Source organism: Schistocerca piceifrons, chromosome 1, assembly GCF_021461385.2.
Source record: "Schistocerca piceifrons isolate TAMUIC-IGC-003096 chromosome 1, iqSchPice1.1, whole genome shotgun sequence".
NCBI classification, from domain to species: domain Eukaryota; kingdom Metazoa; phylum Arthropoda; class Insecta; order Orthoptera; family Acrididae; genus Schistocerca; species Schistocerca piceifrons.
In genome coordinates this window covers 1,116,367,246-1,116,392,530 of record NC_060138.1, presented here as the reverse complement: position 1 = coordinate 1,116,392,530, position 25,285 = coordinate 1,116,367,246, and the positions used below count along the sequence as shown (strand labels likewise).

General features: G+C 39.5%; 1 protein-coding gene across 1 annotated transcript in view; it reads right to left on the bottom strand.

Annotated features, from left to right (window-relative positions):
• Positions 1 to 7,312, bottom strand: part of LOC124777364 (zinc finger protein 37 homolog) — an 88,814-nt gene extending 81,502 nt beyond the window's left edge. Inside the window, exon 1 of the mRNA XM_047252745.1 lies at positions 7,086 to 7,312. Within this exon, the coding sequence (XP_047108701.1) occupies positions 7,086 to 7,259 (174 nt within the window). The 5' untranslated portion in view covers positions 7,260 to 7,312. The remainder of the gene's footprint in view (positions 1 to 7,085) is intronic.
• Between the last annotated feature and the right edge of the window lie 17,973 nt (positions 7,313 to 25,285).

Here is a 25,285-nt window from a genome sequence, read left to right as displayed (position 1 = left end):
GCTTAGCTTGTAGATCACATGACTGGTTTCACAGGTAGCCCTGCTTTGATGGGATAGGGGATGCTTGTGCTGAGTCACAAGGGAAATGCTCCTCTGTGGCCAGACTGTGCGACTTTGGGAGGTGGTGGGTGACTGGAGAGATAAGGCGCAGGAGATCTGTTTTGGTACAAACTTGGGAGGGTACTTATGGTCTGTGATGGCCTCAGTAAGGTTCTCGGTATATTTCGAGAGGGACCGCTCATCATCACAGAAGTGACAGCCACGGGTGGCTACGCTGTACGGAAGGGTCTTCTTGATACAGGATTGGTAGCAGTTATCGAAGTGGAGGCATTGTTGATGGTTGGTACGTTTGATATGAATGGAGGTACAGATGTGGAGCTCAACACTGAGTTAAGTGGCTTGTTGGGCTGAAGCTTGTTGGGCTCATTAGCACCAGGTGAAGCGAATGAGGCAGAATGTATTTAAGGTTCTGGAGGAATGAGGATAGGATGTCCTCAACCTCAATCCAGATCGTAAAGGTGCAAATGGCTCTGAGCACTATGGGACTTAACATCTGAGGTCATCAGTCCCCTAGAACTTAGAACTACTTAAACCTAACCAACCTAAGGACATCACACATATCCATGCCTGAGGCAGGATTCGAACCTGCGACCTCAGCAGTAGTGCGGTTCCAGACTGAAGCACCTAGAACCGCTCGGCCACACCGGCTGGCCTCGATCCAGATTGTGAAGATATCATTCCCGACTGTGAACAAGGTGAGTGGTTTGGGATTCTGGGTGTTTAGGAAGGATTCCTCTAGATGGTCCACAGATAGGATGACATAGGATGATGCCTGTGAGTGCCTATAGCCGTACCCCAGATTTGTTTTTAGGTAATGTCTTCAAAGGAGATGTAATTGCGGGTGCGGATATAGTTGATCGTGGTGACACGATAGGAGGTTGTAGATTTGGAATCCACTGGGCACTGGGAAAGGTAGTGTTCAATTGCGGTAAGGCCATGGGCATTAGGTATGTTAGTTTACACCACGTGACTCAGCATCTCCACTATAGGGTGAGTAGCAACTATTCTTTTCATAATATTGTTACATTCCATCATGGATTTTCCACTGTTGAATGATACAAGTCTTTTGAATGATACATTTTCATGGAAGTTACTTTTTCAACATAGTGCTGTGATTTTTCTCTTGAACTGTTTGTCCCTAGCTTTCCACTAATTTAAGAAATGATTATTACATGCATTTGCTACATATGATGCATCATTTACAGCCCATCCATTCAGTTCAATACTGATGTTATCCTGTTCTGTGGCTGGTTATCGTGCCTCTCATTTCACTACATTCCATACAGACTTAAGTCTGTTGTCAGAATTAATTATTTCTGACATTATGTGCCTGTTCCTTAAATTTTTAATTACCTTCCTTTGTAATTTTAGTAGCGTGCAACTACTGCAGGTTCTCTATGTGTCCTGGCCACAAGATACATTTTGATTTTCTGTTCACAATATACTTTAATCCCTCTATTGACCCATGGTTTTTTACATGGTTGTTTAATGCCTTTTCTGATTAGCTTATGTGGAAATCTACTTTCGAATACTAACACGAACTTATTGTGGGATAGGTTAAATTTGACATTAGCATTTTGTTCACTATAAATTTCATCCCAGGTCATCTCTTGTAAACTATTCCTAAAAACATATGTCCTGGAGTCATCGTTAATTCTTCTAACTGATTTCCACTGAGAAGTATATATATACTGTAAGGCACTATGTTATTCATCCTAACCATCTGTGCATCATGATCAGAGAGAGCATCCGTCACTGGCTGAACAGTTATTTTCTTACTCTGAGCTTCACCAAAGAAAACATTATCAATTAGGGCTCTACTGTCTTTATTCACCCACACTGAAAAGTTAATTACTGACCTCAAACTGTGCAATCAAAATAAGGTTTTCAGATAATTTTAAAAATCTAAACTGAAGTCGCGACAGACTACTAACTGCTTGCTGATGTCTGACAGCACAATAAGAAACCCAGATACCTAATATATAGCACAAAATTTTCCAGTGGGGATCCATACACAGTTACGATTAAAAGTGAACTACTTTTTAATATTAATTCACAAGTACACACTTCTGTGTGCTGAGCACTATAAAATCTACTTGTCTCAACATTTTTGAACTTCTCTCTTCTTACATGTAACAGCTCCTTTTCTCATATTCATTCTGCATGAGTAAGCTGCTACAGTTTCATTTTTTATATGTAACTTATCTAATCCTGTGGTTATGTGGTGTTCAGACAGGCACAGGATGTCTATGTTCTCTGAGCCCTCCATATTTTACAAACCGACAAGAAGCTCTTCTACCTTATTACTCAACCATCTAATATTTTGATGAAGTAAGCTAACCTGTGCACTCGTGAGCATTTTGTGGGCTCTTCTGTTACTTTGACTTCTTTCAAACCAGGGTGCCTGAATCTGGATTCTAACCTGAAAATGGTGCCCCTCTGATGCCAGTAACCACAGGGATAGTGCTATGTGTGATGTTGCCCCCCCCCCCCCCCCCCATATATTATCTGCAAGAATCTCAGCCAACCTATCTTTCACTCTCTTATTTAGATGCAGGCCATGTCTGGTACACCACAATCTCCTAATTATATTACTACAGCACATTACATTAATGTAATGTAATAAAGTGATTGGAAGGTGGTGATGAACTATACATGGCCTACACCTGAATAGGTGTAGCAGTAGGCACTGCACTCATATGAGATTTCATTTCAGTCAGCAGCAACCTGCTCAACTCAGTGTTCAATAGGGCTGGTCATGGCACTGCAGGACCACCACAAAACTCATGTTTGTGTTTGTAGTTGCTACTCCTTTTTCTTCCAGGTCATCCCCAATGTTGTAATTACTGTTCTCAGCCAGACTATTCCCTGCTCATCTACTGCAATAAACTGACCCTCTTTGCCAAAACCTATGCACGGAACAGTCTGTTGTACAAAAACTGTTCCTACTGTAAGTGGACTAGAGTCTGCAGCCTGTGAAAGTTTTCACTTCCCCATGTGTTGTTGTTATGTACATTAGTATTTATTACATTCATAATTTCCTGCAGGATACATATAGAGTAGATGGTAAGTATTTTATAGTTTCTGAAAATTTCTCTATAAGGTTCTCTCTTGTTTACCTTAGCTATCACTGTTACTTGTAGTCTAACAAGTCTGCCTGTATAGACTGTGGGTGCTCCACGCCATATCTCAGTACCATACTGAAGATGTGGATGTATTAATTCAACATATATTTGGCTTCAGCTACCATGGTCCAGGAAGGCTGAGACCCATGTCAGTAGATGCAAATTTTTATTGATTTTATTACAAATACGCTCTTTCTATGACAGGTGTTCATCAACAATAGTACCCAGAAATTTGCATTCATTCATGTAACTAAGTGCCAATGGAAGTGCAAATGGGGTATCATCAACATAGCTTATGACCTAAAATTTTTGGGTTCAATTGCGACACTAACGCAAAGGACAGAAAAGGCCCTAATATACTTCCTTGAGGCACACCACACTGCAGTATACTGTAGGTTGATTTAGCTGTTAGCACTTGTTCATTCCTTTCATAAATGAGTTTGACACTCTGTTTTCTGTCTTTCAAATAGCTACAATTCACAGTATCAAAAGTTTTACTTATATCCACGAAAATGTCTGTTACATTGTCTCCTTTATCCAGCTTGTTTAATATTTCATGTATAAAAGTTGCTACTGTTATTACAGTAGATCTTCCTTTTCTAAAACCATGTTGTAGATTACTGAATAGATCATGTTTGATGATATATGCCTCAACTTAGTTTAATATTACTTTCTCCAGTAATTTCCCAAATTCTGAAGTTAACAATATTGGCCTGAAGTTTTTGTGTTAGTTTTTATTCCCTTCTTATACACTGGTAGAATGTCATTGATTTTCAAGAGCACAGGGCATCCTCCATGGCAGAGGAAGGATGTTTTAGTTGTGTCAGAGGCTTCACTGACCCTCATCTGCATTCCTGTAGCAGTTTAAGTGAAATGTCATCCTAGGCACAAGACATTTTAGCTTAAAGTTTTGAAATGATTGCTCCTCTACGTAATGCCATGGATGAGAAATGTTTCTAACATTAAAATTGAGCCATGGAAGAAGAATGCCTTTAATATCATATCTTCTCAGTTTCCCAAGTAAAATTTTTTGTTATCTACACAACTGAACGTCTGGTAAGATCACAAAAAATGATACCAGTGTGATTTTTCTTGTTTAGTTCTATCAGAACTGAGTTTGTGAGGTCATATATTTCTTTCTCAAACTGGAAGCCTGGACAGAGGCTGAACTGGGCTGTTGTTGTTACTGTCAGAAAGATGTCTATTATTCTGTTGTAAGCTACATTCTCAGAAAAGTTTTACGAACATAGGAAGAAGGGAAACAGGTTTATAATTAGAGGTCACTCGGTTATCCCTACTTTTATAAATGAGTGTTACTATGGCATACATCACTCTTTCAGGAAATAAACCTTGACTCACTGACAGATTATGAAAAGTACAGAAAGTTCTCATTGAGACTTGTGAACTACTTAGGAATAAAGGGCCTGACTCACCAAAAGGCGGAAGTGCTGCATTATTGATGGGTACACAAACAATAGGTACTGGGCTTTGATAGCTATCAGGGTGAAATTCCTCTTTCTGATTGTAGGAGAAACATGCACACAAAGACACACATACTCACTAATATTCACACGCCTGTGCTCAGTCGAGTGACGTAGGGAAACAGATGTGTGCATGTGAGTGAGTATGTTGTTTTTGTGTGCATGTTTCTGCCACAACCTAGAAAAAGGAATTTCATCCTGAAAGCTAGCAAAGCTCAGTACCTTTCGTTTGTGTACCTAGCGATGATGTAGCGCTTCTGCCTTTCAGTAAGTCATCTCCTTTATTCCTAAATAACTCATAATTGACAAATTATAACGGTAACTGGAGGGAAGCCTGCCAAGCCACACAAGATTTTTCCTTCCCCAACGATATAATGACTTTTGTAATCTCTTCAACAGTTCTTCGGCAAAACTGAACTGCTTGATTATGCAAAGCATATCTAAGTATGTCTAACAGATTATATATAAATACAAAGATGAGGTGACTTACCGAACAAAAACGCTGGCAGGTCGATAGACACACAAACAAACACAAACATACACACAAAATTCAAGCTTTCGCAACAAATTGTTGCCTCATCAGGAAAGAGGGAAGGAGAGGGGAAGACGAAAGGAAGTGGGTTTTAAAGGAGAGGGTAAGGAGTCATTCCAATCCCGGGAGCGGAAAGACTTACCTTAGGGGGAAAAAAGGACAGGTATACACTCGCACACACGCACATATCCATCCACACATACAGACACAAGCAGACATATTTAAAGACCAATATGTCTGCTTGTGTCTGTATGTGTGGATGGATATGTGCGTGTGTGCGAGTGTATACCTGTCCTTTTTTCCCCCTAAGGTAAGTCTTTCCGCTCCCGGGATTGGAATGACTCCTTACCCTCTCCTTTAAAACCCACTTCCTTTCGTCTTCCCCTCTCCTTCCCTCTTTCCTGATGAGGCAACAATTTGTTGCGAAAGCTTGAATTTTGTGTGTATGTTTGTGTTTGTTTGTGTGTCTATCGACCTGCCAGCGTTTTTGTTCGGTAAGTCACCTCATCTTTGTATTTATATATAATTTTTCCCACGTGGAATGTTTCCTTCCATTATATGTCTAACAGATCTCCTTTTGACTGTCCATTTCTTGTCCTGAGACTTCACCTACTGCTAGGAGTAATTTACTAAATTTAGCGACAAATGATCTGAAATAAATATCACATTCCACTGTGCTGACATTGGGGACATGAATATCATTTGTCTTGATGCATTTACTTGGCTTGGTCTAGACAAGGGCAATACAGTGTTTGCATAATCACAGTTTATCTTACAATGATTTTCCAGGAAGCCTCTGCTTTACATAACTTTGATATTGTTCATTTAATAAGAGTTCTATACTAACTGCAATGCACTGTCCTTGAATAATTCCATGTAACAATGTACTCAGAAAGCTTGAAAACTAAGTTAGTAATTTTGCCTGACTTTTTGATTAGTTTATTTATATGTAAGGCAATATGGTGCTTCACATCAAACCATTAAGAAATAAAGAGGAAATGATATATGGAAGATGTGAAAAAAGGGGGAAGAGAGAAGAAAAATTGAAAAATTGTGTGAATTAATTTTTTTCCCTACCCTTCCAAATATGTAATAATGAGAGTGTAAGACAGAGGATGTTCACTGCAGAAATTACATTCCAAGATGTAGACAATAAAATTGAAATATCACTGAGTAAAAGACGTTATTACATATTACTCATAAATAAATGACAAAAGTCTCACAAATTAATGAACAACTTTTGAAACAGAACTAGAAACAATATCACAGGCAAATGCACACAAACCTACAAAGTAATTTACTTTAAAAATTTAGGACAAAACATTACATCAAAAGCAAGGTCATTTTAAATAACTAAAATAATGACGTTTGATAAGAAACGCCTCCTTCAACGGATAGTTATTGGCGGTACCATTACTTCAAAAAAGCATTGGTTATCATAATGAGTGAATAGTCTTCGTCACAGTAACAAGTTCTGGGAGGTTAACTGCAAACAGGTAGGCCTAGGATGTTGCCATTTTTTACATTAACTGTGAACACACATAACCAACTTAAGAATTATAACAATAGGACACCATAAACTATTTCAGTAGCTTTCTGTATTCGTCGTGAATCAATTACATATGTCTTGCCAATGACCAAAAATGGGCATGGTAACTACAACAGGTAGCAGAGGACACATGCTAATGCTTTTATTTATCTTTATTCATAAAAGGGCCATCTCGCAATGATATAGGATTTGTCAAGGTAAAACAATGTCAATCAATAGGCCAGAAGTATCACAAACAGCATATACAATACGCTATTAGAGGAAAGGACCTATGTGGTCTAGAACGATAGATAGTTCACAATAAAAGAACAAAAATTAAAATTAAATAAGTTACTTACTTGAAGCTTCACACAACTGTGAATCAATTCAGGCAATTCCGACGTGGTGTTCTTTCCAGTAGGTAACTCCGCAAATATATCTGTAAACCTTCTTCCCATGCGACCACATAATCGGCATGTTCGTTTAAAAGAATTTCCGTATTCGTTTAGTTTGGAGGACAGCTTAAGATCCATACCACGATACCAAATTTAAGGCCGATTTCGCAAAAAATTGTTTTTCTTTGGGAAATGACAGTTCACTACCTCCTACATATTTACAAACAAACAAACCGGCGCCATATTGTATTGTGTTTGTTTTCCTGCTGGGGCAAAGATTTAGTTATTGTGTTGGCTTTCTCCTGTGATTTGGCTTTCTCCCAAGAGAGTTACAATCTGAAACTCCTTGCTTTCTCCACATTTTAGATAGTGAAGGTTGTATTTTCACATATAGCCTACGTCACCTACCATTATAAAAAAGAGCGTAGATCAGGCTGTAGATTGTCATAATTGGTGGGTTTCTTCTCGTTCCATTCGCACGTGGACCGCGCGAAGAATGAGTGACTAAAATGTTGTGCGCGCTCTAATTTTGTCTTCATGGTCCCTACGAGAACGATACGTAGAGCGTGAAGAATATCGCTAGATTCTTTACTTAATACTGATTCTTGACTCTTTATATGCTGACTTTCGCGTGATAACTGGCGTCTATATTCAACCATCTGTCAGTTCAGGTGTTTAAACGTTGCCTTGATACTCTCCTATGAGTTAAACAAACCTGTAGCCATTCGTGTCTTCCTTCTCTGTATACGTGCAATAATTCTGCTGGTCTTATTTGATAGGGGCCACACGGACTTGAGTAAAGCTGCTTCTGGACTGCCAATAGCAATGTGCAACACTTCGTACTGTGCAATATTATTGACTGTCTACAGTTAATTTTACTGTATTGCACTGCACTGCTTTATTGATCTTCTTCATCATTTTTTACATAGATACAAACTGAGAGAAAGTTGTACAAAATATTGCTGTATCGCAACAGCCTTACTTGGTGTGGTCAAGTTAATGTAGGGGCACATTCCACGAAGCGCCGTCGAAGTGGGTGCAGTGTTACCCATTCAGACGACACTGATACCACAAGTACCGCCGCCCAGGCCTTGGAGTAGCTGACACACATTCAGGTCCTGACTGCAAAGCTGGAGGTGTAATATCAGATAGACAGAAGTCCCTGCAGCACTGGTAACCTGACTGCCACGCAAATTGGTGCTGCAGCTCTGTTGCGGCTTACGCGATGTGAAAGGATTCCTTGGCAAAACAGTGATGAGTCAAGTTCTTATAAATACAACCCATTTTAGAAGGGCAGTATCAGTCACCACCTGCTAGCTATGAGAGGAAGTCTACGCCAGTCATCAATCTGAAATCCATCATCTGTCACTGCTATATGTTTCCAGAATGAGATTTTCACTCTGCAGCGGAGTGTGCGATGATATGAAACACAGTTTTAATCTGCCAGGAAGTTTCACTGCTATATGTGTCTCGATTAAGCAGAAGGCTTACCTGCTGCACCAAAGTCTGAATGCCACTGGATTTCGTGAGTGCCTTCCAACCAGGCCACCCATCAGATGGCTACCACTAGCTGTGGCTCCAAAATCTGGGGGCCCTGCTTCATGCCTGACCCTGGCTAACTTCGCTGTGTGGGAAAACCCTATTGTTGGTTATTCGCTAAGTGTGGGGACACTATACCACATTTGGGCCATGTGTGATAGCCTCTGCTGCTCTTCGGGAGGAAGTATTAAAGGAAGCAAGTGAAGATGTATTATCCATGTACAGAGGCTGCAGAATCACAGACTGGAGAACAGCTATGCATTATTGGTGGAGAGCACAGAAAAAAGATGTGGATCAATACACGAAAAACTATGTGCCATAAGTACACTGTAAGGATTTAAGTCGCCAACATGCGCTGCTACAGAGGTTTCTAGTGGCAACTAAACCTTTTGAGGTGATTGGAATGGATAATTTAGACCCTTTTAGCTAGACACCAGCAGGAAACTGCTAAGTTCTGACTATTACAGATCATTTCTTCTCTATGTGTTGATGATCGCAACAGTAAACATAGCAGCACAGGCAATGACAAATAACAGGCTACTTGGCTCTGAGCACTGTGGGACTTAACATCTATCAGTCCCCCAGAACTTAGAACTACTTAAACCTAGCTAACCTAAGGACATCACACACATCCATGCCCGAGGCACGATTTGAACCTGCGACTGTAGCATTTGCGCGGTTCCAGACTGAAGCGCCTAGAACTGGCTACTAAAGTTCGGTGTTTTGTAGACAATAATAGCAGATAAGGACTCCAACTTTATGTCAGAATGATGTTGGTATGTATTCATAAGCTGAGGGGTCCATTGCATCCACAGGCCATGAAAGAAAGGAAAGTACGCATCAAACTACTCGAAAGATGCTGAACTATTAAGTCAACAGCCAATGTAACGACTGGTATACATTCTTACTGAATGTGGTAGCAACATATAATTCAAAGATCCATATAGTACAGGTCTGTCACAATATGGGATGGTGTTCGGTAGGAAAATGCCTTGACATTTAACGTGGAAAAACTGAAGATTGAGAACCTGAATAAAACTTTGCTAGGACATTGAAGGATGTGTGGAAACAAGCGCAAAAAGCTAACACCAAGGCCCTTGGAAGTCAGCAAAGAATGGGGAACATAATAGTAAATTAAGGTAATATTGTATAGGTCAGTGAGTAATGCTGATCAGCTTGTACACCCCAAAGGGTAAGATAAAGAAATTCATCATTCAGTACTAGATTCTGTACCAGGTTGTTGAAATGACATCACCAGTAAATGTCAAGTTATAGTTGTCCACACATACAACTATTGTACATGTGTGGTGCCTCCATCCATTTAAAGACACACTAGGTTTGTTGCTACTGGTGATGGCACCACTCCCTAGGAAGGAGGAAGGGAGTAAAGAGAAAATAAGAAACCACAAGCACTCACACAAACATCATGTGAAATTCCATATACATTAAATTTAAGGAGTAGGGACATATACCAGGATGTTTTATTTTTAAGTGTATTTGTGGTAACAAATGACATAACTAGAGTTTTGCATATATTTGAATGTATATTTATGAGCATTAATCATAGATGACAAACTTATATATAGAGAGAAGAGTAATTACATGCATTCTTTGTGAAGTGTTTCGTTTACTTACGTTTTTTATTTTTCATGAGCGTGAATTTTGCTTGATATGTTAATTCAGGGTGTTCATTTTTTGTAGTTATGTGTGGAGGAAATTATAGGATTCATGGGAATCATTGCCGACAGTTGTATTTTGATTTTGTGTATTTTTGGTGGAATACTGTGTATTTTGCTTAGTTGGAGTGGAGAGGATTGTCCATTCATTTGACAGCACATTAAGATGGTGTTCACTTTGTTGTAATTAATTGTGTAGGATGTGTAAATAGTAGTGTGCTATCTTTGGAATGGAAGTGGGTGGTTTTTTGCAATGCCCTAACAAAATGTTGCAGGCTGATGCAGGAGTATGCAAGATACAGTAAATCCTTGAGGGAGCTGGAGCAGAGGGATGTCTGCAGGACACCCTGGCACTGCAACCTTATTTTCAAATAGTGGGGATACAATGGATGTATTCTATGTATGAAGCTGAATTGGTTGTTGCAAGCTGTTATGAGCAAAGTCAACCTAAGGCACAACATGACTAGAGCTGAAAAGCAGTGGTTTGTTAACCAATGGCACACCTTTCTACAACTTAGGACCAACCTTACATCTCCCAGCAACCTTTGCAGGAACTACCACACTGTAGAGGTGACACATCCTTTGTTGTACTTGCCAGATAAACCTCTGGAAGTGCTCCCAGCTCTGAACTTAAACTATCTCAATGATATCTTGCAATCTGACCTTTTCTGCTCAGCGGAGGTGCTAATGGCAACTCAAAAGGGACACATTAATGTGTGACCAGATGCTCCATCATGTACAGCAATATTGTAATATGTCACTTCAGTCAGGCTTGTTAACGAGTGTTTCAATTTCGGGTGCCACTATCATCTTAACTCTTCTTTGTGCAACATGTATCTATTTGAGACGAAAGGCCGTCCACCCAACTAAGTTCCCATTACTGGGTCAACCTTAGGAAAAAGGAATTAATTAGGCTAAGTACTTAGCCAAGGAACCTTGTCAGTTAAACTGAATAGCGTAAGGAAAATCAAATATTATGTACATATACATTAAACTGCAAAATATGTTGCTGAATTCTTTCCAGAATGCTGACAGTCTGCGAACTGTTGGATTGAACTTCCAAAGAGGGGAGCATGTTCCACTTCAACTCCTTAAAATGGTGTATCTCAATTAATGTAATGACACTGCCCACATCTAAGAAATGTAGAAATGGATCAGATGGGACCCAGCAAAACGATCTTACTTACAGATTAAACTGAAGGTGCAAGTACTGCTGTAACTGCAAGTAACTGACACACATTTGGCCGCTGACGGCGAAACCAGAGCTGTAATATCACTGACACAGTGAACCCACTGTAGTCACATCCAGATTGGAGAGCCAAATGCCATCCTGACCACTAGAAGGACAATTACACAACCTATCATATAGGGGGTCTAAGATATTGACTGATCTACTGAAATTACGATTTGTCCAGCAAGAACCATAAAATTCTTTAAAGAATCGAAATATCAATTATAAAACTGTTTCACACATCTGATTAGTTTGCATATGTCCGGAAACGACCAAGTCGAAAGTTGAAAGCATCAATATTTCCCATACCTCTGACTGTAGAATAGATGTATTGGTACTGTTGTTCCTAAAACTGAAGGGTAGGCAACTTTCAGAGGTGGTAATATGGACCATAAAGGGACAAAAATGTCAAGTAAACGTGGGCTCTAAAATGCTCACCAAATAGCAATGCTCGTCTTTCACACTCGTATCTCTTCTACAGAACAATTGTCCATAGCTGTTAAGGTATGGATTTTAGAGCCCATGTTTACTACAATTTTTTTCTTGTTTTGGTCCATAAGGCCCATCCACACACAACGATCTGTCTTTGCACATCACATCTGCACAGACAGATCATTGCATGTGGGCAGAAGATTTGTACCAACCTGAGGTGTGTGCAAACCTGGAAGTTGGAGTTGGAGGTTTGAGCGAAACCTCTCAAATCTGTGGGTTCAAACCACATCTGCGCCGACAAGTTGGAGCGTGTGGACAGGAGATCGCCGCAAATCTGGTACGAAACAGCTGTTTGCTCAGTCTAATGTTTGTATTTGTGTGCACAGGGCATTAAAATGGCTGATACTCGTCAGTGTTCTCGAGAGTTTGTAAGTGAATTCATTGAAATATATATAAACCACCAATTTCGCGGAAAGACCACAAAGATAAGATAAGAGAGATTAGGGCTCGTACACGGGCATATAGACAGCCATTTTTCCCTTGTTCTGTTTGGGAGTGGAACAGGGAGAGAAGATGCTAGTTGTGGTACGAGGTACCCACTGCCACGCACCGTATGGTGGATTGCGGAGTATGTATGTAGATGTAGATGTAGTTCTTAGTCGATTACGTATCACAAAGTTTAGTTGTGGTTATCTCAAAAACGTAGAGGTGTTCAGCAAAAATACCTTAGTGTCTTTTCATTTTAGGTTGGAAACAAGCCACCTGCCAAATATTGACCGGATCGGCTTGCCTTGTCTGAGGCTTTCCCCTTGTCAGATTTTTGCGGCGTGTCTACAAAATTGAGTTGGTTGCGTTGGAAGACGGCCTTCCGCTTTTGATGTGGCCATGTAAAACACATAGTATCAATAATGCGTCGATGCAGCTGAGTTTGCTTCATCAGCATGCTGTTAAACCAGTCTTTCAATGTCAACAAATAAGCAGCTCGTCTGGGTGTGGGCTACGTTTGAGAATTCTGCACAGCAATACTGCTATGTCCCAAGATCAAAATGGCGCTTATATGCATACAGAGTACCTGTTAAAGGAAGTTTTCCTCTTACTGTAACATTACCATGAGTTGTAAATGAGGTTTGACAGGTATGACCAGTAAAAAATTTGGCAATATTTCTCCATAACAAGGTCGTGGAGTGCTGTGTCGACTTTCGGTTACTGATTTCTTCGAGACTACATCTATTCGCATTTTAAACACTTTGGATCAGATTATAACTGCGCGCTGACGAGAACAGATGTGCTGTATCCCTCCTGTAATCTTGATTTTGACATGGAACTCCAGGCTGAAATCACTGGCGGCGAATTAGTTCATGTAATTACATTGTTGCACTCTAAAATACAATTCTGGCCATTGAAATTGCAACACCAAGAAGGATAGAAAATAGTAAACTTTTAATTATTGTACATATGCAGTAAGCTGAAGAATGCTTTGGGTAGTACGCAGAGTCACTGATTCACAGTAGACAAAACATTAAACGTACTGTCTCGGATAGAGCAGAACCAAAGTCGAAAGTTGTGGTCGAAAAAATATAATGGGAAATGTCAGAAATACGAATGTCTGAGAAAGAGCAAATATCATTATGGAACATCTTTAAAAAAAATTACCTAAGCCTGACTATAGTGTTCCGTTACTGGGATTTAATTGAATGTGTTGCAATAGAAATTAGTACATGGACGTGACAAGTTAAATTCAACACAGCGCTCGAAACAGCAAGATGCGTAATTTTAGTTTTTCAGACCAACAGCAATTCGACTACCAATGACTGCAGCATATTCTATGCAACAGACATAAACGAATTGAAGATACGCCTGAATTCTTCTAAATATCCCGAAGAGAACTATTCATTCGAGTTCAGCACAAAAAATACTGCCCAAAGTTTGAAATATACAGTTTCTAGTCGCTGTATTATGGAGACAGAGGACTAGGAGAAATCCGCTTATGAGTTGAACAGAGTTCTAAAAGTGCCTCACACATTTCAGTCATTGTTCACGACAAGGTTAAGAAACACAATTGATATGAGAATGAAATGCAAACAAAAACTCCGACGGCCCCCCCCCCCCCTAAAAAAAAAACAAAGACAGCACACCTGTTATTCACGATTCTGTTAAAGAAATAACGCCTTCAATCAAGTGAGTAATAAGGTGTACCCACATATTGGAGATTTAATGCTGTACAAATGAAAGGAATTTCGCAGTTGCTCGACCAGAAGTGACGTCTAGGTCATGTGATCGGAAGTGTGGCCATCTTGAATCTTTAGAGTGCATAACACAGTCCAACATAACAGGCGCGACACTCACTGCTGTAAAAGTTGTTACCGTTTGACAGATGGAGTGACACTAGCGCTCCAAGCGGCGAGTAAGGTGAACGTCAGACGCGTCGTAAGCATATGTTTGTTTTGCATCCATTTCCTGCGTAATTTACGAAATATTTGAGTTATTTTCTTACCTCCAAGGGTTTGTGTAGTATCAGGAGGCATATATGTTTCTAAAAATGATTTAAATTAAGCGCAAGTGTAGACAAAAACCGTGAATCGAGTGGCAAGCTACAACACATTCGTGAAGAAAAACACTTTTGACGTTAGATAGAACTGCAGCTCACGACGTTCATATCAAAAGAACACAAACGCACAGATTCGCACGTAAGCAGCATAGACATGTACCTCATGCAAAAACGATCGACAGCTCATTTATTGTTTTATAGGCCTACTGTATTTGTCATTGTCGTCGTCTGTTGCCACTAGTACTACCTTCATCTTCATATTATTCTAAGTGGGACAAGCAACTGCCAGATAGTGGGACAAATATGTTGAAAACATTATAATGAGATGATTACATTACATTTCACGCAAAACCAAATATTTGAATAATTTTCAAACGATCTGTCAGTGAACAAGGTGCTAACAAAATAATGTCATCACACGAAAGAGGCAAGTAAAATTAAGTGACTAACAACAGAAGTGAATGAAATACATACCAAACATTACACTTTTGTTAGACACGAATAACTGCACTTAATCTAACCAATTCATCGTCAAAGCAGGTCTGTGTTGACGATTCACACGAATCTGGCACTGATACGTGGAGAATTGAACTGGCTGCTTCTGTGTCATAGGACTGTTTTACAGCTTTAGATGGATTGTCGAATCTTGTGGCAGTTTCCTCTTCATCGTTCAGTTGAGGTGGCTTATTTGGGATGTCAAACAGTGTGGGTACAGCATTCTACACGAGTTTATTATTGTCTGCGTTCATGAGCTGGTTTTGTTCGAAATGTAGCAAACAAAACCTAATATTATTATACAGGTAAACTAGGTCTTTTTTCATATGGTCTTCTCGTCTGCTATTAACTAGCCATTTTCTGCTCCTAAAACGAAACATTAATCATTAATACACATGTAGTTTATAAGTGAATTCTGACGATACAGTTTAACATGATCATTAGGAAACTTAAAAAAGACAGCTGTGGTGTCTTCTTCCTGTTGTTGCTGCAATTTATTGCGCTACAAACGCTCCCGCTTGTAAAAAACCATTGTAGAAGTGAAAATAAACAACCACTATTCGCTCTCACGATCGCGCCGAACTCACAGTTTAAGTTACTTTCTGCTTGGGGCACTGCTGGCGCAGTAGGCAACAAAATCGAAGCAAAGTGTCGCGACTGTTATGTTAGACTGTGGTGCCTAACAGTCTTGATATGCACAACTGATTAGTGATATGTGGTAGTGAAAACTCTCGTCAAACGTCTTACTTAAGGTAAGGGGCAAAATCTTCGCTCATGCTTAGGAAAGGAGTTCGATTTTGCATGTCGGTCACAGAGGTAGAGGTTATTCATAAAATATCACTTAGTCACACAAAACTCTGTCTGTTTAGAATGCTAAACAATATCTGTAAAGAAACTTTCAAAGACGGTAACTGCCGTATAACATATGTAAAACAAACCGTGCAGCTATAGATAGATATATTGAATAAAACGGTTTTGGCTGTCAAAGAGCTCAATGTGTGAACCCTTAGAATACTAACGGTACCATAGCAGACTGTTATTGAAAGATCTCTCTCAAAACCCAAAGAAATCCTTGCTGTATGCAGAGACAGTCAGTAGTGTAAAATTTAAGTGTCTGGGCACTCATGGGTGAAACAGCGAATGAGGATACCAAACTGAAGTGAGAAATGCTGAATTCTGTTTTCAAATGTTCCTGTACTAACTTAGTAAATCAGTGGGTTATACGACTCAAGACATCGCGCAAAATAAACAGTTCTGCATTCAGAAAGAGCTGACAATGGAGTACGACACTAGTCAGAAATTATGCAGTGTGATTTCGTGATGATGTTATAAACTCCCAGGGATGAGAGAGAAGGATGAATATATCGATTTGAGGTAAGGGTGCCTGGTGTGGAAACGGTCGAGTCGAAAGTTGTAAGCAGAAATGTTTCTGATACCTCTCACACCGGAATACATGTACTGGTACAGTGGTACTGCAGGCTAGGCAACTTTCAGAGACGTTAGTATAGCCCGGTCCACACGCAACGATCTGTCTGCGCAGACATTGGCGCAGATGTCTGTAGATGCAAAGGATCGCTGCAAATGTGGTGTGTTCACACGACACGAACCCCAATCTACTACTCGCCCGCCATCTGCCGGTGTAGAAAAGTAATATCAGTGGCAAGCGACTACGCTCCCCGTAAACGTCAAAAATTTAATTCAGTTATTTTGAAATATAGAAATCGAGGAAGTTCTGTTGTGGCCTGTGTTCGCAACTTGTGTTGCATAAAACATTCAGACCAATCGCAGGAAACAGAGAAAGCGGTCAAATTGGTGTAGACAGTGACTGCTAAAGCGAAAGCAGTTTTCTCACGTAAATTTACTGTGAGAGTTGCAGGGCGAACCTAACGACTGGCGAAATTATTTGCGGATGGATGTCGAAACTTATAATTATCTCTTAAGGCTTGTAACTCCTCGTATTATGAGAAAAAATACTTGTATGAGAAGGGTAATTTCTCCTCATGAACGGCTGGCGGTAACATTAAGATTCCTAGCAACAGGAAGGAGCTACAAGGATTTGGAATTTTCAACTGCAATATCGAAACAAGCGTTGAGTGAAATAATACCCAACACATGTGAAGCTATTTACGCTGTCCTGAAGGATGAGTTCATGAAAGCAATTCAAGTAAATTAAGTCTGTCAAGTTACAGATAATATTTTTGGTGTTGTAGACGTGTTTGAAACACAGTAGGCCTATATTATTAGAAATTATATACCTACATGGCCAATGAGCTATGGTTTACTTTGTTTCTGAGTAGGCATTTTCAGTTCACTACTGTGTAGAAGCAACCTGATACAAACTTTTGTTACAGGATACAGAACTCCACTCTGAATTCTAGACAGAGATTCGTTATCTGCCTGAAAAGTTTTACTTGTAGTACTGTGGTTGTGAATACTATAGTTAATCTCTAAGTTACTATTGTTATGAACCACATGTTAGATAGTATAACAAGTGTAATAATCCCTCTGTCCAGAACACACAGTTGCAAGACCTTCCAATATTAGCTTAACACAATCTTCTGACTGCACTTTCTTCAGAACAGATAGGGCATGCTTTTTCTTATTGCTACAATGTCACATAAGATTATGGCATAGGACAGTACTCAGTGGAAGTGTGCTAACAATCCCTGTTGCAGGTAAACATAATGCAAAAGATTTCAAAGGGCAAAGCAAGCAAATCTTACAATTTTGTTTAAGTTATCCAAATAGTGGTCCCACCTAAAAATTTTGATGTGTAATGTGCACCTGGATCCTCAGCACCCACTTCAGTTTTGAGTATGCCTTGGTAAAAAAGAAAACAATTGGGTGAAATTTAAACATTTAATAATTGCTATTCTTTTAAAACTACATTAATTATTTCTCGTCATATCTTATAGAAGTTATTAAAAAGGCAGTGAAATACATAAAATATATAATGTGAAAAATATGGCCTCCTTTTCCAAAGTCCTACTCATCAGCTACAAATAATAAGCTAAACTGAACACATTTAAACACAAAATAGAATAAGCTTCAAAGCAGTATACCAAAAGAAGAGTGCAAATTCAGTGTATAAATTTCTGCTGGCATAACTTATGGGGTGATTTTATTGCAATATTTTCAGCTGAATGGCTACATCATTTATGAAAACAATACACAGCAGTAGAAATTGCCGTAAAAATCTTAGATTTTGCTCATTCAGTCTATCAGTTCATTTCTGTACTTTTAATTCACACACACTACATACACTTTTAGGACACAAAACAATGGAACATTCCAAACACAACAGTGCTCAACATCTGGTCTTTTTCCTCTTTGATTTAGTGGTAGAAGCTTATGTAATCTTATAGTACCCATAATATCTTCCATATTCATTTTTCATAAGTTTGTTAGCATTAATCCAAAATGTTTAATATGATACTGGTAAAAAAACCTTTCACTTAAGGGACCCCTGGCTCCTTGGGACCCTATCAGCTTAACAAAAGTCGGACTAGCAAAGGCACACCTGCAACAATGTTGAGCTGGTAGCCAACCGACTGCTAGGGAAGTACAGGGGAGAGAGAGAGAGAGAGAGAGAGAGAGAGAGAGAGAGAGAGAGAGAGAGAGAGATTGTAGCATTACAAAAATAAAAATAAATAAATAAAGGAGTTTCCCTCAGGTCAACAGGACCTAGGTGTACCAGTTATGGATTAATATCTGCAGCAAACTCACCCAGTTAAGACTTGTATGTTTTCTATCTTGTAGAAAAGAGAATAGTAGTAAAAGTCAAGTAATAGTATTATCTACAAGAGAAAACTTAAACTGTTTCTTATGATCCATCTTCAGTGGGATCACTATTCCTGGAACTTCTGTGGTGGTACAAATAAGACATCACATTGATTATTGATAATGCACTGCCTATGATGAATGAATTATTTGTTGCCAGAACTTGAAGGAGCTGAGGATTTCTTCAGATCATTTCCTGAATAACTAATAATTATATGATCTTCATTATAGCATATCTTTATATTAAATTCTCAAATACTCTAAGGAACAACTATAAAAGTTTATGTCCCTATAAGGGACACAGTCAGGTTTCAATGATACAATAAAAGAAATGAAATTAGTCTCTCCACAAGTACTTCATATACAGGGTGTTACAAAAAGGTATGGCCAAACTTTCAGGAAACATTCCTCACACACAAACAAAGAAAATATGTTACGTGGACATGTGTCCGGAAACACTTACTTTCCATGTTAGAGCTCATTTTATTACTTCTCTTCAAATCACATTAATCATGGAATGGAAACACACAGCAACAGAACGTACCAGCATGACTTCAAACACTTTGTTACAGGAAATGTTCAAAATGTCCTCCGTTAGCGAGGATGCATGCATCCACCCTCCGTCACATGGAATCCCTGATGCGCTGATGCAGCCCTGGAGAATGGCGTATTGTATCACAGCTGTCCACAATATAAGCACGAAGAATCTCTGCATTTGGTACCGGGGTTGCGTAGACAAGAGCTTTCAAATGCCCCATAAATGAAAGTCAAGAGGGTTGAGGTCAGGAGAGCGTGGAGGCCATGGAATTGGTCCACCTCTACCAATCCATCGGTCACCGAATCTGTTGTTGAGAAGCATACGAACACTTCGACTGGAATGTGCAGGAGCTCCATCGTGCATGAACCACATATTGTGTCATACTTGTGAAGGCACATGTTCTAGCAGCACAGGTAGAGTATCCCGTATGAAATCATGGCAGTGAATCGAGGAAGTACAGTACATACTGACGAAACTAAAATGTGCTCTAACATGGAAATTAAGCGTTTCTGGACACATGTCCACATAACATCTTTTCTTTATTTGTGTGTGAGGAATGTTTCCTGAAAGTTTGGCCGTACCTTTTTGTAACACCCTGTATAAGGCAACAGCTGTACACCACAGTTTACACAAGACACTACCATAATTGGGTATTCTAGAAAATATGTGGTACATTACATGCTTGTCCCACTTCATATCGCTCTGCAATGTTACGCCCAAATGTTTAATCGACGTGGCTGTGTCAAGCGCAACACTACTAATGGAGTATTCAAACATTATGGGATTCTTTTTCCTATTCATCTGCATTAATTGGCATTTATCTATATTTAGAGTTAGCTGCCATTCTTTACACCAATCAAAAATCCTGTCCAAGTTATCTTGTATCATCCTACAGTCAGTCAACGACGACACTTTCCCGTACACCACAGCATCATCAGCAAACAACCGCACATTGCTATCCACCCTATCCAAAAGATCATTTATGTAGATAGAAAACAACAGTGGACCTGCCACACTTCCCTGGGGCACTCCAGATGATACCCTCACCTCTGATGAACACTCACCATCGAGGACAACGTACTGGGTTCTATTACTTAAGATGTCTTCGAGCCATCACATACTTGGGAACCAATCCCATATGCTCGTACCCGAGTTAGTTCTGAGATGCCATAATTTCTCTCCGCTGCGTGTAAAGATCGACTTGCGAAAGCTATAGTCTTGTGCACTTCTTGTTCGTTCTCTATTTCTACTTGGAATATCTCCACAGCTATACCATAACCACTAGCATCAACAGACATACAGAATGGTTTTTCAAAATCAGGATAATGTAAAATAGGACTATTAATTAAAGATTGTTTAAGCACCTCGAACGCCTGTTGACATTCTACTGTCCAAACCCAAGGGGTATTCTTTTTCAGCAGGAGGTGAAGACAGGGCGCATTAAAAGCCTGATCACTAACAAAACGCCTATAGAAGCCGAAAAGACCGAACATCAATCTCAACTGCTTCATGTTTCTGGGAGCATCAAATTTTTCAGTGACTGCTAGCTCGCCTGGGTCAGGCAGAATTCCTTTTCCACTTATCATATATCCCAAGAAACCAATTTCCTCTTTAACGCACTCTGTCTTTTCAATGTTTAGTTTCATGCCACCTCTCTCAATAGCCTCTAACACTTCCTCTAATAAAACTATGTGTTCTTCCCAGGTAGGAGTTGCTATTATCAGATCATCTACGTAGACTGTTATTTTATTAATTAAGGCTGGTCCTAAAACATGGCACATCACGCGTACGAAGGCACAAACAGAGATATTAAGTCCGAAAGGTACCACACGGTATTGGTAACAAACTCCTTCGTACAAGAAAGCTGTGTACTTCCTTGAACTTTCCGCCAGTGGCAAATTCCAATATCCACACGTGATGTCCATAGAGGTTAAGAATTTTACTCCTCGGAACTTTTGCAATAACTCGTCCATGTTATGTGGTCTATCACTTTTCCTAACCACTATTTCATTCAACCAACGAGCGTCCAAGACCAATCTGACACTCCCGTCTCTTTTTGGTACAACAACAAGAGGATTATTGTACTCACTGACCGCTTTTTCAATCACGCCCCACTCTAGCATTCTCTGTATCTCCTTTCGAACAGCCTCCTTCCTAGCTACATGTATTTGGTATGGCTTCCTGAAAAACACGTGGCCAGGTTTCACCTTTAATTGACATTCATAACCTTTGACCACGCCAGATCGATTTGAAAAAACCTTATGGTGCCTTTTCAAAACCTGTCTCAGTGCTTCCTTCTGATTAGCTGAAATTTTATCGATTTCCTGCAATTTAGCTTCTATTTTGTCCAAAATAATTGCTTCTTCTTCTTCTGTGTTTAGCTTACTTTCACTAAGATTAACACCTTCGTCCCAATATCTCCTATTTTTCAGAACTCGTATAGGCAGCTCCCAAGTTTCATCATTAGTTACTACATGTTTATCAATAAAAGGTACTGTAATTACTCCGGTTATCGGCAAGACCAATTTTAACTGGCTTCTTTCAAAGTCAACAACATTCTGACATTTTGACAAGAAATCTATGCCAATTAAAACCTCAATACTGAGATTGTTTACAATTAAGCATGGATGATCAATTAAATTACCATTAATATCAAAGGGCAGCAAAGCTTCTCGTTTTACCGTTTTTGACACCTTGCCAGTAGCACCAATTATTCTTAGTCCTGATACCCTCATTACTGTAAGCTTGTCTTTACCAGGTAATGCATCAAAGAAGGACTGAGATATCGCACTCACCTCACTTCCACTGTCTAAGAGACAACGTACATTGATACCCAACATATTCACTATTATTACAGGGTGGCTTATTCTAGTTTGTACAGGTGGTTCCTCAAACTCATCCAATAGTTCCTTTCGGATTTGTCTCCAACTAAAGTGATCGACATCTGTCTTCATTACATTTAGGTCAAAGTGTGTAGGGGTTTCCTGAATTATATTTTCAGCTGCCTTTTCCAGTCAGTCTATTAATTCAAATCGAAACACCGCACGACTTCATTACATTTAGTTTGCTGACCATGACCCAAATTACTGTAGTCTGAGCGATTGTGCGCTTCGAGACCGGGCATAACACTAGTTACAGCTAAACCACTTTCACAATTATCGTCGGGTTCCTTCTCAAGTGACAACTGGTCACAGCTACTGGGTTCATCGACCCCCAACAGGCTATCCTCTACATTCTCACTTACCTCCTGTCCTAAATCTATTAGTACAGTATCAACATCCTGCACAGGCACTTTAGATAAGAGCACATCATCCTCATCGTAAATATAAGCATGAATTTCTTCTGCTTCTTCACCTGTCAATTCAGTATTTTGTAGCTCTTCGCTACCGTTACACTGCTGCGCCTTCTCTTTCTCTTCCCACTTAGAAAGCGTCTCTAACACGGTATCTATCAAATACTGTGAGTGATCTAATATTTCTGCTGTATCCTTAGATGCTACCGATCCCTCATTCACATGTTCAGTCTGAGTATTCTGACCTGTCTTACCAATTACTGTAATTACTGGCTTAGGAAAAATAACCGCCTGGTGACCGCCAGTGTCCTCATAGACGGGAACTAGTTTTCCTGCGTCGGCCTACTACTGTTTCCTTTATTTCCATTATAGTTAACTGGCACAGCATTGCTTTCCGCACTGTTGTTTACCTGCATAATTTTGTTCGGAACAAAATTATTATAATTTGGATGCCATTGTTGATTCTGATAATTATTTCTCCAATTCCTACCTCGCTTAGGACGGCGAACACCTACTGTTCTGATGTTTACATTGCCATTCCGCTCGTTCTTAAAATTACTACTAGTGTTATTACCATTTCTGTTATTACGTGCTTGCTCCTCATTGGCAGCAACATGTTCTACACGTTCCAAATATTCAATGAAACTATCCAGATTGTCTGTAGGGGCATATATAATTCTAGTTTGCCAATACCATGGCAGTTTGGCTTCAAGACCTAGTATTATCATTTCAGGTTTTAGCTTTTCGGCCAAATGTGACAAACGTGAGATCCATGACCTAGCAAACTCTTTAATAGATTCCTTGCCTGCATTGAAGCGTTTTCCACTCCAAAATTCTCTCAACACTTCATTTTTCTTATTACTAGACCAATACTCATTGATGAAAGCTGTTTTAAATTCCGCTAATGTTTTACACTTCAACATAACATCAGCTGACCAACGCATGGCGTCACCTGCTAAATGGCTTCTAATAAATGAGATTTTCTCTCGTTCAGACCAAGTTGGTGGAATCACATCTTCAAAATCGTTCCACAAATCTAGCGGTTGGATATTTTTATCTGGATCGAACCGCAAGAACTGCCGACACCCGATAAAAGCGGCGTTTGCAGCTACAACTTGTTGCATACTACCATTACCAGAAGTTACTGAAGCTACTTTACTCTCAATGTTAGCAATGTTAGTACTAATATTTTCTACTCTCATTTCAACATTATCTACTCTTTGCACAATATGAGTAGTATCAGTTTTGATTGCATCTACTTCTGCTTGACATATGTTTACTTTTATATTAACATCTTTAAACTTATCTGAGAACAGTTCAGATTCCGCCTCGATCTTTTCTGTTAACTTCAGTTAACTTCGCATCTTCCATTTGGAAGTCTCTGCGAACCTCAGCAACTTCGGATTTTACTGTTTTATACATTTCAGAAAATTGTTGAGCAACCTTTTTCTTAATATCCTCATGATTGTAATCAATTTTATAATTTAAACTGTCCAGATCCTCTTTCAACTTATTGCAGCCAGTCTTGAAGGAAGTTTCTAATTCAGCTTTATTGGATTCTAATTTATTGTCCATTGCCTCAGACCGTTTATTAAAATTAGTTTGGCTGGCCACAATCTCATATTTTAATTCAGCATTACTGCTTTTGACCTCAGTTATTTCAGACTTTAATTCAGCATTACTGGTAGCTATTGCTTGTAATATAACATTTAAATCAATAGCCCCAGTATCTTTGGGTAGCTCCCTAGCTGGTTTTTTATCACACTCAGGTGACGAAAAACTAGCTCCAATACCAGAATCATCAAAACTAAATGAAACTTCTGATTGATCAGTTATATCTAACTTATCCTTTTTAAACTCTACCACCTCTGTTGACTGTTTCGTTTTTAACTCATCAGATAAACTATCATCCAATAAATTAACAATTTCTGATTTCTGCTTTACTACAGGGGTCTCTATTAGTGAATCATTGCCCCTTTTCACACTACTGTCAGGAGACAATACTTCATATTTCACTTTAACATTACTATTTTCATGCATATTTACACTTGAACCCTTGTCTGGATTTACAGTTCCCTCAACAGACATAGGTTCTGATTTAAGTTTAACCTCAGTTTCTTCTGGCGGTTCCATCGCCGACAGTCTTTTAGTGCAGGTTAGTAAAAATTTTAACAGCTTTTCACTTAACTTAGTTCCTTCTGCACGACGTATGGCGTTGCCGGCGTGGCGTACTAGGATTACTGATGCGACATGGCGCATTGAACTGCAGACAGCACTTCAATGGCTGCTGCGTGTTTGCTTGGCCCGCAACTGCAGGCGCAGCTCCGGTTGCTCCGGCGGACGACTGCGGTGAGGAAAAACTGGCTTCTCGCGATGCCGGCAGCTCCACTAGACTCAGTGCCAGCTCCGTCAATCCAGATGCGTTGTTAACCCAATTGCGTCGTCCACATGCACACGTAACACTATCACTGTTCTATTACTCATTTGCGTGTCGCATTTCACTCCCAAATCCGAATATTTAAAAATCACTTTCACTTTTACTCAGTTTCATTTCCGGCCGATGCACCATATGTGGGGCGGCGGGTGGAATAATTGCATATAAATGTTCCTACTATTTATTTAATGCTGTTGTT